At 48.6% G+C, this 17,494-nt stretch overlaps 1 protein-coding gene across 1 annotated transcript in view; it reads right to left on the bottom strand.

Moving 5' to 3' along the window:
* The window catches only part of scn5lab (sodium channel, voltage gated, type V-like, alpha b), a 216,934-nt gene that overhangs the window by 126,465 nt on the left and 72,975 nt on the right, over nt 1–17,494 (bottom strand). The window contains 1 exon segment of the mRNA XM_046355765.1: nt 3,541–3,604. Coding sequence (XP_046211721.1) covers nt 3,541–3,604 — 64 coding nt within the window.

Here is a 17,494-nt window from a genome sequence, read left to right as displayed (position 1 = left end):
ACTTAACATTTTCGAGGCAGTTCCATCCTCTGACCACTTAGATTGGTGTTTGGCATTTTGTTAAAGAGTAAGAAATCATAGCACAAAAAAATGAAGATTAGACATTATTTAAGGCCATGTAAGGCCACAGTATTTAATACCTTTATTGTTCCATTTAAATTGAATCAATGGCTAAAATATAGCGACTAATTGGTCACCAAACTTCCAAGCTGATTTATGCCGTGTTCACGTGCTAGTCGGAACTAGAAAACTTGATCATTTCCGACTTGCTAACTAGTTGAACGTGGAACATGTATAACTACAACCAGTTAGCAAGTCAGAGTTTCCCAGTTCCGACTAGTACTTGAACGCTGCATAAATCAGAACTTTGGACCAATGACCATGCACCAGACAGACAAAGCTTAGAGCCTGGCTGTTTTATCATTTGTGGACACAAGCTGGAGCGTGCGATTGGATTGGCTGTTATCTCTCAGAGAGACAGACAAATACATCCTTTGTCTCCGTGTGGCTGGAGGCAGATGTTACATTTACCGTGTCCCCAGCCCGCCATAACTCACCCCAAGGGGCCATTACTCTGCTCTCCCTTTAGGCATTCGCCCATTAACACACGACCAGTATGTTTTACCTACTTTCCATTACATCTCCAATAGATTCCCTGTCTCACAGGAATTTTTGTAAAGAAAAGAGGGAGGGGGGATGATTACAATGTTGAAATATCCCGGTATCAATTACAGCAGCTTTTTAAAGAACATTTTTTAACCCTTTGTGGTGGGGGGGTGTTGAAAGCATGAGATAGCATCACGCGACATTGAGGGCATTGGAAGAGGCTTTCATTTGATGGAGACTGCCTGTGTGATTTCCTGTGTGAGTTCCTGGAAAAGACATGGATGAAATGTTGTTGGTATTCATTTTCCGTCATTATTTTGTAAGTATAAAATTAGGAGATTAAATTGAAAGTGGGGACTATTTTGTCTGTGTTTGTGGTTGGAGCAAAATGGAAACCGTGGGGCACATTAGAGCTTGGCACCCAACAGAATACAGATGGGTATTATTTACTTTGTAAAACCCTAGATCTTAGCCCTGGCATTCCTATCCTGCCACTCCTGCCCGTTGCTCCAAAATCACTTGGCGTTACAGGATTAGAGCGTTGGCATGACGGGTCATGCTAGTGTTGAGGGCATTCATTAGTTCCATGTCTATGTAAAGTACATTCATTTGATGGGTAGTTGGGCTGAGAATGGGATTCAGAATGTCTCAGAACAAGATTAGAATGTTTCGGAAAGTTGCCATCTGATGTTAACTTGAGGAATATTAAAGATGCCCCCTTTATCCTCCCTGAAAGTGACCATCATGTTGTTGCTTAATGGCTAAGAAAGATGCCACACTTCATGGACACATTTTTCACTGTTGCATGCTCAGTGTAGTTGTGTTCTGGCTCGCCTTCTTTCTATGGATACAATTGCCACTGGGTGTCCTAAAATGTACACAGTACACAAGTGATGTCAGAGGTCACATGTTGATATCCTAACTGCAGTCTCCCATGGTTCAACCCTTCATACTGTCATCCAGAGGTCAGCCGGGTACTAGCATGTCACACTCATGGCCAGGGTGATGAGCCGACACGTTTGGTGATTTACCCCCCAGCCATGCAACATGCATGTTCTCCCAATTGCCAAATCCTGGTCCAGAATACATCCATTTTGGGATGAGGTCAATGTCGTTTCACTTCAGTGAATGTGGGAGATATATTAAGGAATTGTAAATTTACTATTAATTTCTGAGATATTATTATTTATTTTTTGTTGGCCCCAATCCTTAAAACATAAAGATTATCCAATGTCAAAGTGACACACACCAAAGATATTAGTTGAACTAAATGACTATTTATAAGCTAGGCTTACTTATTTTATATATACAGTACCAGTCAATAGTTTGGACACACCTACTCATTCAAGGGTTTTTCCGTATTTTGAACTATTTTCTACGTTGTAGAATAATAGTGAAGACATCAAAAATATGAAATAACACATATGAAATCATGTAGTAACCAAAAGAGTGTTGTGGATGGCCTCCACAATCCACATTCACCCGACCTCAAGCCAATTGAGATGGTTTGGGATGAGTTGGACCGCAGACTGAAGGAAAAGCAGCCAACAAGTGCTCAGCATACATTTACATTTACATTTAAGTCATTTAGCATATGTGAGAGTTTCTTCAAGACTGTTGGAAAATAATTCCAGGTGAAGCTGGTTGAGAGAATGCCAAAAATGTGCAAAGCTGTCAACAAGGCAAAGGGTGGCTACTTTGAAGAATCTCAAATATAACATATATTTTGATTTGTTTTACACTTTTTTGGTTACTACATGATTCCATGTGTTATTTCATAGTTTTGATGTCTTCACTATCATTTTACAATGTAGAAAATAGTAAAATAAAGAAAAACCCTTGAATGAATAGGTGTGTCCAAACTTTTGACTGGTACTGTATATATATTATAATTTTTTGGTTACGGCATCGGGTATTTCCAGGCAGTCTCCCATCCCAGTACTAACCAGGCCCAACCCTGACCAGGCGTGTCCAGAGTGGTATGGCTAAAAGCATTTTTTTTACCCTGTTTGCTCCCCAAATTAGGTCCCTTGGCTCATCTTTGCATCTCCTTAATGGGGTAGCTGGGCTTACTTCTATACACATTACTCCAACTGTGCTATATAACTTGGGGTCCACGCATCATGACAGCAAAAATATCTACAAAGAACTGCGGGATTCGGTCCTTCTTGGATCTGCAAGCCTACTGTGTAGCGCACCAGTGTCAATCTGCATGACTCAAAAACGCATTATCCCCCTGAGCTAAAGCCTAAACACACATTAGTGCTAACACATATTCCCGTCCAATGCAAGGTTACTCATCAAGCATAGTTTGAGGAAACCAGTTCTGGCATATTAGCAACGCAACCATAGTTAAAGTCACTGTCAAGGCCCACTCGCTTGTTAAAGCCTATTGGCTCTCACAGGATGGATGGTGGTTGATAAGCCCATGGTGTCTTCTCTCTACAGCCTGAGGGCAGCTGAGTCGCCATCAGTCGACCATCACTCCGTCTTGCTGACTCACACCCTCAGAGCCAGGCTATCTCTGTTGACTTAGCCACACAGCGACAGGCATCATCTCAGCCACCTAAACCCTAACCTCAGGGCCCCTTTGTGACATCCTCTGGTACTGCTCAACAGCATGTACTAGACTAGAGCATACAACATGAGGCTAAGGTTCATGAGGCTATGGATCATGAGGCTATGGTTAAACCATCTACAGTACAAGCCACCGTCACACTAGCCTGGTGGTCCGGTCTGTTTGGTATTTCGCCAACCCTTCTCTGTTTTTGTTCCTTACCATGCCAAACAAGATCAACAAGAGGGGAGCTGGCTACAACACATACAGAATGGTACTAACCTCTCTTCACAGTGATGCACATTCAAATTGATTGGCTATTGTTCACTGTCATTTTCTTTAGCAATAGAACGAGGAGAAAGAGCAGTGTCACTTACCCAGCATCACTCCCGTCCCCACATATTAAGGCATCCTTAGCTCCCTCCACTTTGTAGTAGTTGTCTGAAAAGGGGAGAAAGATTTTTTGTTGTTGTTGATTACATTGCTCCAGTTTTGCTGAATGTGCCCAAAAGCATTAGCATCTCAAGGTTAAAAGTATTTCAATGGTACTCAGACCTTATGACCAGAATGCCCTGCTTGGGGAAAGTTGTTTATTGACTGTATTATATTAATCACTGATCTCAAATCATCCCAGCCTTAAACAACCTACTGGATGTAGGATTTTAATCATTTATCAAATTAAGAAAATGTTATTGTTTTGCGTTTCACCCAAGCTTTTAGGGACAAGTAGCCTGGTGATGTGATGTGTAGCGGAGCCTGCTTGAAGTTGAAGGGAGGGTGAATGAATGAATAGCATGGCAGAACCCAGTAACTGAGTTGCTGCCGACTCCCACTAAAAAAGATGAGTCTTACATTTTGACAAGTGTGTGTTTTTTTTTAAATGAGCTATGCATTGTTGCTGTGTTAAAGAAACAATTATAGATGCAATCTTAGGAAACAATATTGAGCTGTTCTTAGTTTTTGCCTTGTTTGTTTGGCTGTGGTGTTTACTATCATTACATCATAATGGTCAGGCGTCATGTGGTCTCGTCATGTGACAATCATTCTCCATTAGAGGAACGTCAGTCCATTTAAACATCTGTTGCCACGTCAGTGTTGTGCAGCAAAGGTTAGCATGCAATGATTTGTGTTGGTGAGGGTGGACCCTAGTAATCCCATCGCTGCAGGGTTGTCTCTGTTATTGCCTGTTTGGATAGGTCAGTACAGAGGACAATGGAACAGAACACTGCCATGTCCTGTGTGTCCATAATGAGCCTCAAAATACATATGCCATTTAGCAGACGCTTTTATCCAAAGCGACTTACAGTCATGTGTGCATACATTCTACGTATGGGTGGTCCCGGGGATCGAACCCACTACCCTGGCGTTACAAGCACCATGCTCTACCAACTGAGCTACAGACAACAACTGCTGTGTGAGCCGTTTTCTAGGATACACATTATCCTCTGCAAACATGTTATGCTATGGCTGCATGTAACGTTTGGTTGACGTCACTGTCACACAACAACTGTAAGACTTACCCAAAGCTAAGAGACCCACGACCAACAACATGACCATATTAGTGCAGTTAAGAAACATTAATCACTACAACAGCATGTGAGCCAGACCTGGGTTCAACTAGTTGAAATCGTTCAAATACTTTACCTGTGTTTGATTACGCTTGGCTGGCGCAATGGAGTCAATGGAAGAGTCCCAAAAGTGCAAACTCTGTCCAAGTGGCACTGCAGGCAGGTTAAACCAAAAACTGAGAGTATTTGAAAGATTTCAAATATTGTTTGAAACCAGGTCTATATTACAGCATGTTAATCTTATACACAAACATATAATCTACTGCTCTACTGTTGTTAATTTTTTCATATTTCGAGGATACTTCACATATCATATCACATGTTAATAACACACGTAGCCTTGAGTAAAAGCTCAACATCACCAAAACTTTAGGCAGGCCCAAGCTATTGCATATGTCTAATTACATTGTATCAGTGGCAGAGAATATACATTTGATCATATTATTACAGTGCTAGCCTCCCTACACTGGCTTCCTGTCAAGGCATGGGCTGATTTCAAGGTTTTACTGCTAACCTACAAAGCATTACATGGGTTTGCTCCTACCTATCTCTCTGATTTGGTCCTGCCGTACATACCTACACGTACGCTACGGTCACAAGACGCAGGCCTCCTAATTGTCCCTAGAATTTCTAAGCAAACAGCTGGAAGCAGGGCTTTCTCCTATAGAGCTCAATTTTTATGGAATGGTCTGCCTACCCATGTAAGAGACGCAAACTCGGTCTCAACCTTTAAGTCTTTACTGAAGACTCATCTCTTCAGTGGGTCATATGATTGAGTGTAGTCTGGCCCAGGAGTGAGAAGGTGAACGGAAAGGCTCTGGAGCAACGAACCGCCCTTGCTGTCTCTGCCTGGCCGGTTCCCCTCTTTCCACTGGGATTCTCTGCCTCTAACCCTATTGGAGGGGCTGAGTCACTGGCTTAATGGGGCTCTTTCATACTGTCCCAGGGAGGGGTGCGTCACTTGAGTGGGTTGAGTCACTGATGTGATCTTCCTGTCTGGGTTTCCCCCCCCCCCTTGGGTTGTGCCATGGCGGAGATCTTTGTGGGCTATAATCGGCCTTGTCTCAGGATGGTAAGTTGGTGGTTGAAGATATCCCTCTAATGGTGTGGGGGCTGTGCTTTGGCCCTGTCCGGTTTTCCCCTCTACTATCTAGAGGATTTCAGGTGTCCTCGGATGGGGCCACAGTGTCTCCTGACCCCTCCTGTCTCAGCCTCCAATATTTATGCTGCAGTAGTTTATGTGTCGGGGGGCTAGGGTCAGTTTGTTATATCTGGAGTACTTCTTCTGTCCTATTCGGTGTCCTGTGTGAATTTAAGTGTGCTCTCTCTAATTCTCTCTTTCCCTCTTTCTTTCTCTCTCTTGGAGGACCTGAGCCCTAGGACCATGCCTCAGGACTACCTGACATGATGACTCCTTGCTGTCCCCAGTCCGCCTGGCCGTGCTGCTGCTCCATTTTCAACTGTTCTGCCTTATTATTATTGGACCATGCTGGTCATTTATGAACATTTGAACATCTTGGCCATGTTCTGTTATCATCTCCACCCGGCACAGCCAGAAGAGGACTGGCCACCCCACATAGCCTGGTTCCTCTCTAGGTTTCTTCCTAGGTTTTGGCCTTTCTAGGGAGTTTTTCCTTGCCACAGTGCTTCTACACCTGCATTGCTTGCTGTTTGTGGTTTTAGGCTGGGTTTCTGTACAGCACTTTGAGATATCAGCTGATGTACGAAGGGCTATATAAATACATTTGATCTGATTTGATATAGAGTATTCTCATTTTTGTCAAAATCTATCGAGTACAAAACATTTCAGTCTCCTAATAGGGTAATTTAAGGGAAATGTCTATTTTCAGTTTTGGTAAGATTTCTATAGAGTACCAGTCAAAATATTGGACACACCTACTCATTCAAGGGTTTTTCTTTATTTCTACTATTTTCTACATTGTAGAATAATAGTGAAGACATCAAAACTATAAAATAACACATATGGAATAATGTAGTAACCAAAAAGTATGTAGTAACCAAAAAGTATAAAAAATATATTTTACATTTGAGATTCTTCAAAGTAGCCACCCTTTGCCTTGATGACTGCTTTGCACACTCTTGGCATTCTCTCAACCAACTTCACCTGGAATGCTTTTCAAACAGTCTTGAAGGAGTTTCCACATATGTTGAGCACTTGTTGGCTGCTTTTTCTTCACTCTGCTGTCCAACTCATCCCAAACCATCTCAATTGGCTTGAGCTTGGGTGATTGTGAAGGCCACGTCATCTGACAAACCTCATCATCACTCTCCTTCTTGGTCAAATAGCTTTTACACAGCCTGGAGGTGCATTGGATCATTGATTGTCCTGTTGAAAAACAAATGATAGTCCCACTAAGCACAAACCAGATGGGATGGTGTATCGCTGCAGAATGCTGTGGTAGCCATGCTGGTTAAGTGTGCCTAGAATTCTAAATAAATCACAGACAGTGTCACCAGCAAAGCTCCCCCCTCACCATCACACCTCCTCCTCCATGCTTCACGGTGGGAACCACACATGCAGAGATCATCTGTTCAACCTACTCTGCATCTCACAAAGACATGGCAGTTGGAACCAAAAATCTCAAATTTGGTCTCATCGACCAAAGGACAGATTTCCACAGTCTAATGTCCATTGCTTGTATTTCTTGGCCCGAGCAAGTCTCTTCTTCTTATTGGTGTCCTTTAGTAGTCGTTTCTTTGCAGCAATTCAACCATGAAGGCCTGATTTGTGCGGTCTCCTCTGAACAGTTGATGTCGAGATGTGTCTGTTATTTGAACTCTGTGAAGCATTTATTTGGGCTGCAATTTCTGAGGCTGGTAACGCTAATGAACTTATCCTCTGAAGCAGAGGTAACTCTGAGTCTTCCTTTCCTGTGGCGGTCCTCATGTGAGCCAGTTTCATCCTAGCGCTTGATGGTTTTTGCGACTGCACTCAAAGAAACTTTCAAGTTCTTCAAATGTTCCGCATTGACTAACCTTCGTGTCTTAAAGTAATGATGGACTGTTGTTTCTCTTTGCTTATTTGATCTGTTCTTGCCATAATATGGACTTGGTCTTTTACCAAATAGGGCTATCTTCTGTATACCACCCCTACCTTGCCACAACACAATTGATTGGCTCAAACGCATTGAGAAGGAAAGAAATTCCACACATTAAATTTGAACAAGGCACAGTTGTTAATTGAAATGCATTCCAGGTGTACCTCATGAAGCTGGTTGAGAGAATGCCAAGAGTTTCCAAAGCTGTCATCAAGGCAATGGGTGGCTACTTTGAAGAATCTAAAATATAAAATATATTTGTTATATTTGTTTAACACTTTTTTGGTTACTACATGATTTGATATGTGTTATTTCATAGTTTTGATGTCTTCACTATTATTCTACAATGTGGAAAATATATTTTTTTAAATGAGTAGGTGTGTCCAAACTTTTGACTGGTACTGTATATGAAACGTTCATAGATCTAACTTAATTAGATTAGATAAATATCACTTTTTCTAAATGACAAAATATTCAATCAATGTACCTCAATATTGTTTGTTGGGATGATCTACAAAGCTGAGATGAGACAGATTACACTTTTAGTTGAGCATGACTAGAGGCATCCAGGGAAGAGTAGTGGCCTCATGGAAAGACTAGTGGCTTCATGGAAAGACTAGTGGCCTCCAGGGATAGACTAGTGGCCTCCAGGGATAGACTAGTTGCCTACAGGGAAAGACAAGTGGCTTCCAGGGAAAGACTAGTGGCCTCCAGGGAAAGCCTAGTGGCCTCCAGGGAAAGCCTAGTGGCCTCCAGGGAAAGCCTAGTGGCCTCCAGGGAAAGACTAGTGGCTTCCAGGGAAAAACTAGTGGCCTCCAGGGAAAACTAGTGGCCTCCAGGGAAAGCCTAGTGGCCTCCAGGGAAAGACTAGTGGCTTCCAGGGAAAGACTAGTGGCCTCCAAGGAAAGACTAGTGGCCTCCAGGGAAAAACTAGTGGCCTCCAGGGAAAGCCTAGTGACCTCCAGGGAAAACCTAGTGGCCTCCAGGGAAAGCCTAGTGGCCTCCAGGGAAAGCCTAGTGGCCTCCAGGGAAAGCCTAGTGGCCTCCAGGGATAGACTAGTTGCCTACAGGGAAAGACACGTGGCTTCATGGAAAGACTAGTGGCCTCCAGGGAAAGACTAGTGGCCTCCAGGGAAAGACTAGTGGCCTCCAGGGATAGACTAGTGGCCTCCAGGGAAAGACTAGTGGCCTCCAGGGAAAGATTAGTGGCCTCCAGGGAAAAAATAGTGGCCTCCAGGGAAAAAATAGTGGCCTCCAGGGAAAGACTAGTGGCCTCCGGGGAAAGACTAGTGGCCTCCGGGGAATGACTAGTGGCCTCCGGGGAAAGACTAGTGGCCTCCGGGGAAAGACTAGTGGCCTCCAGGGAAAGACTAGTGGCCTCCAGGGATAGACTAGTGGCCTCCAGGGATAGACTAGTGGCATCCAGGGTAAAAATAGTGGCCTCCAGGGAAAAAATAGTGGCCTCCAGGTAAAGACTAGTGCCCTCCAGGGAAAGACTAGTGGCCTCCAGGGAAAGACTAGTGGCCTCCAGGGAAAGACTAGTGGCCTCCAGGGAAAGATTAGTGGCCTCCAGGGAAAGAATAGTGGCCTCCAGGGAAAGACTAGTGGCCTCCAGGGAAAGATTAGTGGCCTCCAGGGAAAAAATAGTGGCCTCCAGGGAAAGCCTAGTGGCCTCCAGGGAAAGCCTAGTGGCCTCCAGGGAAAGCCTAAAAGCCTTTTAGTTGAGCATGACTAGAGGCATCCAGGGAAGAGTAGTGGCCTCATGGAAAGACTAGTGGCTTCATGGAAAGACTAGTGGCCTCCAGGGATAGACTAGTGGCCTCCAGGGATAGACTAGTTGCCTACAGGGAAAGACAAGTGGCTTCCAGGGAAAGAGTAGTGGCCTCCAGGGAAAGCCTAGTGGCCTCCAGGGAAAGCCACGTGGCTTCCAGGGAAAAACTAGTGGCCTCCAGGGAAAGACTAGTGGCCTCCAGGGAAAGACTAGTGGCCTCCAGGGATAGACTAGTGGCCTCCAGGGAAAGACTAGTGGCCTCCAGGGAAAGATTAGTGGCCTCCAGGGAAAAAAATAGTGGCCTCCAGGGAAAAAATAGTGGCCTCCAGGGAAAGACAAGTGGCCTCCGGGGAAAGACTAGTGGCCTCCGGGGAATGACTAGTGGCCTCCGGGGAAAGACTAGTGGCCTCCGGGGAAAGACTAGTGGCCTCCAGGGAAAGACTAGTGGCCTCCAGGGATAGACTAGTGGCCTCCAGGGATAGACTAGTGGCATCCAGGGTAAAAATAGTGGCCTCCAGGAAAAAAAAAGGTAAAGACTGGCCTCCAGGGAAAGACTAGTGGCCTCCAGGGAAAGACTAGTGGCCTCCAGGGAAAGACTAGTGGCCTCCAGGGAAAGACTAGTGGCCTCCAGGGAAAGACTAGTGGCCTCCAGGGAAAGATTAGTGGCCTCCAGGGAAAGATTAGTGGCCTCCAGGGATAGACCAGTGGCCTCCAGGGAAAAAATAGTGGCCTCCAGGGAAAGCCTAGTGGCCTCCAGGGAAAGCCTAGTGGCCTCCAGGGAAAGCCTAAAAGCCTTTTAGTTGAGCATGACTAGAGGCATCCAGGGAAGAGTAGTGGCCTCATGGAAAGACTAGTGGCTTCATGGAAAGACTAGTGGCCTCCAGGGATAGACTAGTGGCCTCCAGGGATAGACTAGTTGCCTACAACGAAAGACTAGTGGCCTCCAGGGAAAGACTAGTGGCCTCCAGGGAAAAAATAGTGGCCTCCAGGGAAGGACTAGTGGCCTCCAGCGAAAGACTAGTGGCCTCCAGAGAATGACTAGTGGCCTCCAGGGAATGACTAGTGGCCTCCAGAGAAAGACTAGTGGCCTCCAGGGAAAGACTAGTGGCCTCCAGGGAAAGACTAGTGGCCTCCAGGGAAAGACTAGTGTCCTCCAGAGAAAGACTAGTGGCCTCCAGGGAAAGACTAGTGGCCTCCAGGGAAAGTCTAGTGGCCTCCAGAGAAAGACTAGTGGCCTCCAGGGAAAGACTAGTGGCCTCAAGGGAAAGACTAGTGGCCTCCAGGGAAAAAATAGTGGCCTCCAGGGAAAAAATAGTGGCCTCCAGGGAAAAAATAGTGGCCTCCAGGGAAAAAATAGTGGCCTCCAGGGAAAGACTAGTGGCCTCCAGGGAAAGAATAGTGGCCTCCAGGGAAAGAATAGTGGCCTCCAGGGAAAGAATAGTGGCCTCCAGTGAAAGAATAGTGGCCTCCAGGGAAAGAATATAGTGGCCTCCGGGGAAAGAATAGTGGCCTCCGGGGAAAAAATAGTGGCCTCCGGGGAAAAAATAGTGGCCTCCGGGGAAAAAATAGTGGCCTCCGGGGAAAGACTAGTGGCCTCCGGGGAATGACTAGTGGCCTCCGGGGAAAGACTAGTGGCCTCCGGGGAAAGACTAGTGTCCTCCAGGGAAAGACTAGTGGCCTCCAGGGATAGACTAGTGGCCTCCAGGGATAGACTAGTGGCATCCAGGGAAAAAATAGTGGCCTCCAGGGAAAAAATAGTGGTCTCCAGGTAAAGACTAGTGCCCTCCAGGGAAAGACTAGTGGCCTCCAGGGAAAGAGTAGTGGCCTCCAGGGAAAGACTAGTGGCCTCCAGGGAAAGACTAGTGGCCTCCAGGGAAAGAGTAGTGGCCTCCAGGGAAAGACTAGTGGCCTCCAGGGAAAGACTAGTGGCCTCCAGGGAAAGACTAGTGGCCTCCAGGGAAAGATTAGTGGCCTCCAGGGATAGACCAGTGGCCTCCAGGGAAAAATAGTGGCCTCCAGGGAAAAATAGTGGCCTCCAGGGAAAGACTAGTGGCCTCCAGGAAAGACTAGTGGCCTCCAGGGAAAGACTAGTGGCCTCCAGGGATAGACTAGTGGCCTCCAGGGAAAAAATAGTGGCCTCCAGGGAAGGACTAGTGGCCTCCAGGGAAAGACTAGTGGCCTCCAGGGAAAGACTAGTGGCCTCCAGGGAAAGACTAGTGGCCTCCAGGGAATGAGTAGTGGCCTCCAGGGAAAGACTAGTAGCCTCCAGGGAATGACTAGTGGCCTCCAGGGAATGACTAGTGGCCTCCAGAGAAAGAATAGTGGCCTAGTGGCCCAGGGAAAGACTAGTGGCCTCCAGGGAAAGACTAGTGGCCTCCAGGGAAAGACTAGTGGCCTCCAGGGAAAGACTAGTGGCCTCCAGGGATAGACCAGTGGCCTCCAGGGAAAAAATAGTGGCCTCCAGGGAAAGCCTAGTGGCCTCCAGGGAAAGCCTAGTGGCCTCCAGGGAAAGCCTAAAAGCCTTTTAGTTGAGCATGACTAGAGGCATCCAGGGAAGAGTAGTGGCCTCATGGAAAGACTAGTGGCTTCATGGAAAGACTAGTGGCCTCCAGGGATAGACTAGTGGCCTCCAGGGATAGACTAGTTGCCTACAACGAAAGACTAGTGGCCTCCAGGGAAAGACTAGTGGCCTCCAGGGAAAAAATAGTGGCCTCCAGGTAAGGACTAGTGGCCTCCAGCGAAAGACTAGTGGCCTCCAGAGAATGACTAGTGGCCTCCAGGGAATGACTAGTGGCCTCCAGAGAAAGACTAGTGGCCTCCAGGGAAAGACTAGTGGCCTCCAGGGAAAGACTAGTGGCCTCCAGGGAAAGACTAGTGTCCTCCAGAGAAAGACTAGTGGCCTCCAGGGAAAGACTAGTGGCCTCCAGGGAAAGTCTAGTGGCCTCCAGAGAAAGACTAGTGGCCTCCAGGGAAAGACTAGTGGCCTCAAGGGAAAGACTAGTGGCCTCCAGGGAAAAAATAGTGGCCTCCAGGGAAAAAATAGTGGCCTCCAGGGAAAAATAGTGGCCTCCAGGGAAAAAATAGTGGCCTCCAGGGAAAGACTAGTGGCCTCCAGGGAAAGAATAGTGGCCTCCAGGGAAAGAATAGTGGCCTCCAGGGAAAGAATAGTGGCCTCCAGTGAAAGAATAGTGGCCTCCAGGGAAAGAATATAGTGGCCTCCGGGGGAAAGAATAGTGGCCTCCGGGAAAAAATAGTGGCCTCCGGGGGAAAAAATAGTGGCCTCCGGGGAAAAAATAGTGGCCTCCGGGGAAAGACTAGTGGCCTCCGGGGAAAGACTAGTGGCCTCCGGGGAAAGACTAGTGTCCTCCAGGGAAAGACTAGTGGCCTCCAGGGATAGACTAGTGGCCTCCAGGGATAGACTAGTGGCATCCAGGGAAAAAATAGTGGCCTCCAGGGAAAAAATAGTGGTCTCCAGGTAAAGACTAGTGCCCTCCAGGGAAAGACTAGTGGCCTCCAGGGAAAGAGTAGTGGCCTCCAGGGAAAGACTAGTGGCCTCCAGGGAAAGACTAGTGGCCTCCAGGGAAAGAGTAGTGGCCTCCAGGGAAAGACTAGTGGCCTCCAGGGAAAGACTAGTGGCCTCCAGGGAAAGACTAGTGGCCTCCAGGGAAAGATTAGTGGCCTCCAGGGATAGACCAGTGGCCTCCAGGGAAAAAAATAGTGGCCTCCAGGGAAAAAATAGTGGCCTCCAGGGAAAGACTAGTGGCCTCCAAGGAAAGACTAGTGGCCTCCAGGGAAAGACTAGTGGCCTCCAGGGATAGACTAGTGGCCTCCAGGGAAAAATAGTGGCCTCCAGGGAAGGACTAGTGGCCTCCAGGAAAGACTAGTGGCCTCCAGGGAAAGACTAGTGGCCTCCAGGGAAAGACTAGTGGCCTCCAGGGAATGAGTAGTGGCCTCCAGGGAAAGACTAGTGGCCTCCAGGGAATGACTAGTGGCCTCCAGGGAATGACTAGTGGCCTCCAGAGAAAGAATAGTGGCCTCCAGGGAAAGACTAGTGGCCTCCAGGGAAAGACTAGTGGCCTCCAGGGAAAGACTAGTGGCCTCCAGGGAAATACTAGTGGCCTCCAGGGAAAGACTAGTGGCCTCCAGGGAAAGACTAGTGGCCTCCAGGGAAAGATTAGTGGCCTCCAGGGATAGACCAGTGGCCTCCAGGGAAAAAAATAGTGGCCTCCAGGGAAAAAATAGTGGCCTCCAGGGAAAGACTAGTGGCCTCCAAGGAAAGACTAGTGGCCTCCAGGGAAAGACTAGTGGCCTCCAGGGATAGACTAGTGGCCTCCAGGGAAAAAATAGTGGCCTCCAGGGAAGGACTAGTGGCCTCCAGCGAAAGACTAGTGGCCTCCAGGGAAAGACTAGTGGCCTCCAGGGAAAGACTAGTGGCCTCCAGGGAATGAGTAGTGGCCTCCAGGGAAAGACTAGTGGCCTCCAGGGAATGACTAGTGGCCTCCAGGGAATGACTAGTGGCCTCCAGAGAAAGAATAGTGGCCTCCAGGGAAAGACTAGTGGCCTCCAGGGAAAGACTAGTGGCCTCCAGGGAAAGACTAGTGGCCTCCAGGGAAAGACTAGTGGCCTCCAGGGATAGACCAGTGGCCTCCAGGGAAAAAATAGTGGCCTCCAGGGAAAGCCTAGTGGCCTCCAGGGAAAGCCTAGTGGCCTCCAGGGAAAGCCTAAAAGCCTTTTAGTTGAGCATGACTAGAGGCATCCAGGGAAGAGTAGTGGCCTCATGGAAAGACTAGTGGCTTCATGGAAAGACTAGTGGCCTCCAGGGATAGACTAGTGGCCTCCAGGGATAGACTAGTTGCCTACAACGAAAGACTAGTGGCCTCCAGGGAAAGACTAGTGGCCTCCAGGGAAAAATAGTGGCCTCCAGGGAAGGACTAGTGGCCTCCAGCGAAAGACTAGTGGCCTCCAGAGAATGACTAGTGGCCTCCAGGGAATGACTAGTGGCCTCCAGAGAAAGACTAGTGGCCTCCAGGGAAAGACTAGTGGCCTCCAGGGAAAGACTAGTGGCCTCCAGGGAAAGACTAGTGTCCTCCAGAGAAAGACTAGTGGCCTCCAGGGAAAGACTAGTGGCCTCCAGGGAAAGTCTAGTGGCCTCCAGAGAAAGACTAGTGGCCTCCAGGGAAAGACTAGTGGCCTCAAGGGAAAGACTAGTGGCCTCCAGGGAAAAAATAGTGGCCTCCAGGGAAAAAATAGTGGCCTCCAGGGAAAAAATAGTGGCCTCCAGGGAAAAAATAGTGGCCTCCAGGGAAAGACTAGTGGCCTCCAGGGAAAGAATAGTGGCCTCCAGGGAAAGAATAGTGGCCTCCAGGGAAAGAATAGTGGCCTCCAGTGAAAGAATAGTGGCCTCCAGGGAAAGAATATAGTGGCCTCCGGGGAAAGAATAGTGGCCTCCGGGGAAAAAATAGTGGCCTCCGGGGAAAAAATAGTGGCCTCCGGGGAAAAAATAGTGGCCTCCGGGGAAAGACTAGTGGCCTCCGGGGAATGACTAGTGGCCTCCGGGGAAAGACTAGTGGCCTCCGGGGAAAGACTAGTGTCCTCCAGGGAAAGACTAGTGGCCTCCAGGGATAGACTAGTGGCCTCCAGGGATAGACTAGTGGCATCCAGGGAAAAAATAGTGGCCTCCAGGGAAAAAATAGTGGTCTCCAGGTAAAGACTAGTGCCCTCCAGGGAAAGACTAGTGGCCTCCAGGGAAAGAGTAGTGGCCTCCAGGGAAAGACTAGTGGCCTCCAGGGAAAGACTAGTGGCCTCCAGGGAAAGAGTAGTGGCCTCCAGGGAAAGACTAGTGGCCTCCAGGGAAAGACTAGTGGCCTCCAGGGAAAGACTAGTGGCCTCCAGGGAAAGATTAGTGGCCTCCAGGGATAGACCAGTGGCCTCCAGGGAAAAAATAGTGGCCTCCAGGGAAAAAATAGTGGCCTCCAGGGAAAGACTAGTGGCCTCCAAGGAAAGACTAGTGGCCTCCAGGGAAAGACTAGTGGCCTCCAGGGATAGACTAGTGGCCTCCAGGGAAAAAATAGTGGCCTCCAGGGAAGGACTAGTGGCCTCCAGCGAAAGACTAGTGGCCTCCAGGGAAAGACTAGTGGCCTCCAGGGAAAGACTAGTGGCCTCCAGGGAATGAGTAGTGGCCTCCAGGGAAAGACTAGTGGCCTCCAGGGAATGACTAGTGGCCTCCAGGGAATGACTAGTGGCCTCCAGAGAAAGAATAGTGGCCTCCAGGGAAAGACTAGTGGCCTCCAGGGAAAGACTAGTGGCCTCCAGGGAAAGACTAGTGGCCTCCAGGGAAATACTAGTGGCCTCCAGGGAAAGACTAGTGGCCTCAAGGGAAAGACTAGTGGCCTCAAGGGAAAGACTAGTGGCCTCCAGGGAAAAAATAGTGGCCTCCAGGGAAAAAATAGTGGCCTCCAGGGAAAGACTAGTGGCCTCCAGGGAAAGACTAGTGGCCTCCAGGGAAAGACTAGTGGCCTCCAGGGAAAGAATAGTGGCCTCCAGGGAAAGAATAGTGGCCTCCAGGGAAAGACTAGTGGCCTCCAGGGAAAGACTAGTGGCCTCCAGGGAAAGACTAGTGGCCTCCAGGGATAGACTAGTGGCCTCCAGGGAAAGACTAGTGGCCTCCAGGGAAAGACTAGTGGCCTCCAGGGAAAGACTAGTGGCCTCCAGGGAATGACTAGTGGCCTCCAGGGAATGACTAATGGCCTCCAGGGAATGACTAATGGCCTCCAGGGAATGACTAGTGGCCTCCAGGGAATGACTAGTGACCTCCAGGGAATGACTAGTGGCCTCCAGGGAATGACTAGTGGCCTCCAGGGAATGACTAGTGGCCTCCAGGGAAAGACTAGTGGCCTCCAGGGAATGACTAGTGGCCTCCAGGGAATGACTAGTGGCCTCCAGGGAATGACTAGTGGCCTCCAGGGAATGACTAGTGGCCTCCAGGGAATGACTAGTGGCCTCCAGGGAAAAAATAGTGGCCTCCAGGGAAAGACTAGTGGCCTCCGGGGAAAGACTAGTGGCCTCCGGGGAATGACTAGTGGCCTCCGGGGAAAGACTAGTGGCCTCCAGGGAAAGACTAGTGGCCTCCAGGGATAGACTAGTGGCCTCCAGGGATAGACTAGTGGCATCCAGGGTAAAAATAGTGGCCTCCAGGGAAAAAATAGTGGCCTCCAGGTAAAGACTAGTGCCCTCCAGGGAAAGACTAGTGGCCTCCAGGGAAAGACTAGTGGCCTCCAGGGAAAGACTAGTGGCCTCCAGGGAAAGATTAGTGGCCTCCAGGGAAAGAATAGTGGCCTCCAGGGAAAGACTAGTGGCCTCCAGGGAAAGATTAGTGGCCTCCAGGGAAAGATTAGTGGCCTCCAGGGATAGACCAGTGGCCTCCAGGGAAAAAATAGTGGCCTCCAGGGAAAGCCTAGTGGCCTCCAGGGAAAGCCTAGTGGCCTCCAGGGAAAGCCTAAAAGCCTTTTAGTTGAGCATGACTAGAGGCATCCAGGGAAGAGTAGTGGCCTCATGGAAAGACTAGTGGCTTCATGGAAAGACTAGTGGCCTCCAGGGATAGACTAGTGGCCTCCAGGGATAGACTAGTTGCCTACAGGGAAAGACAAGTGGCTTCCAGGGAAAGAGTAGTGGCCTCCAGGGAAAGCCTAGTGGCCTCCAGGGAAAGCCACGTGGCTTCCAGGGAAAAACTAGTGGCCTCCAGGGAAAGACTAGTGGCCTCCAGGGAAAGACTAGTGGCCTCCAGGGATAGACTAGTGGCCTCCAGGGAAAGAGTAGTGGCCTCCAGGGAAAGATTAGTGGCCTCCAGGGAAAAAATAGTGGCCTCCAGGGAAAAAATAGTGGCCTCCAGGGAAAGACAAGTGGCCTCCGGGGAAAGACTAGTGGCCTCCGGGGA

Source organism: Oncorhynchus gorbuscha, linkage group LG07 (assembly GCF_021184085.1).
Source record: "Oncorhynchus gorbuscha isolate QuinsamMale2020 ecotype Even-year linkage group LG07, OgorEven_v1.0, whole genome shotgun sequence".
In the NCBI taxonomy this organism is placed as follows: domain Eukaryota; kingdom Metazoa; phylum Chordata; class Actinopteri; order Salmoniformes; family Salmonidae; genus Oncorhynchus; species Oncorhynchus gorbuscha.
This window is presented reverse-complemented; position numbering and strand designations above follow the sequence as displayed.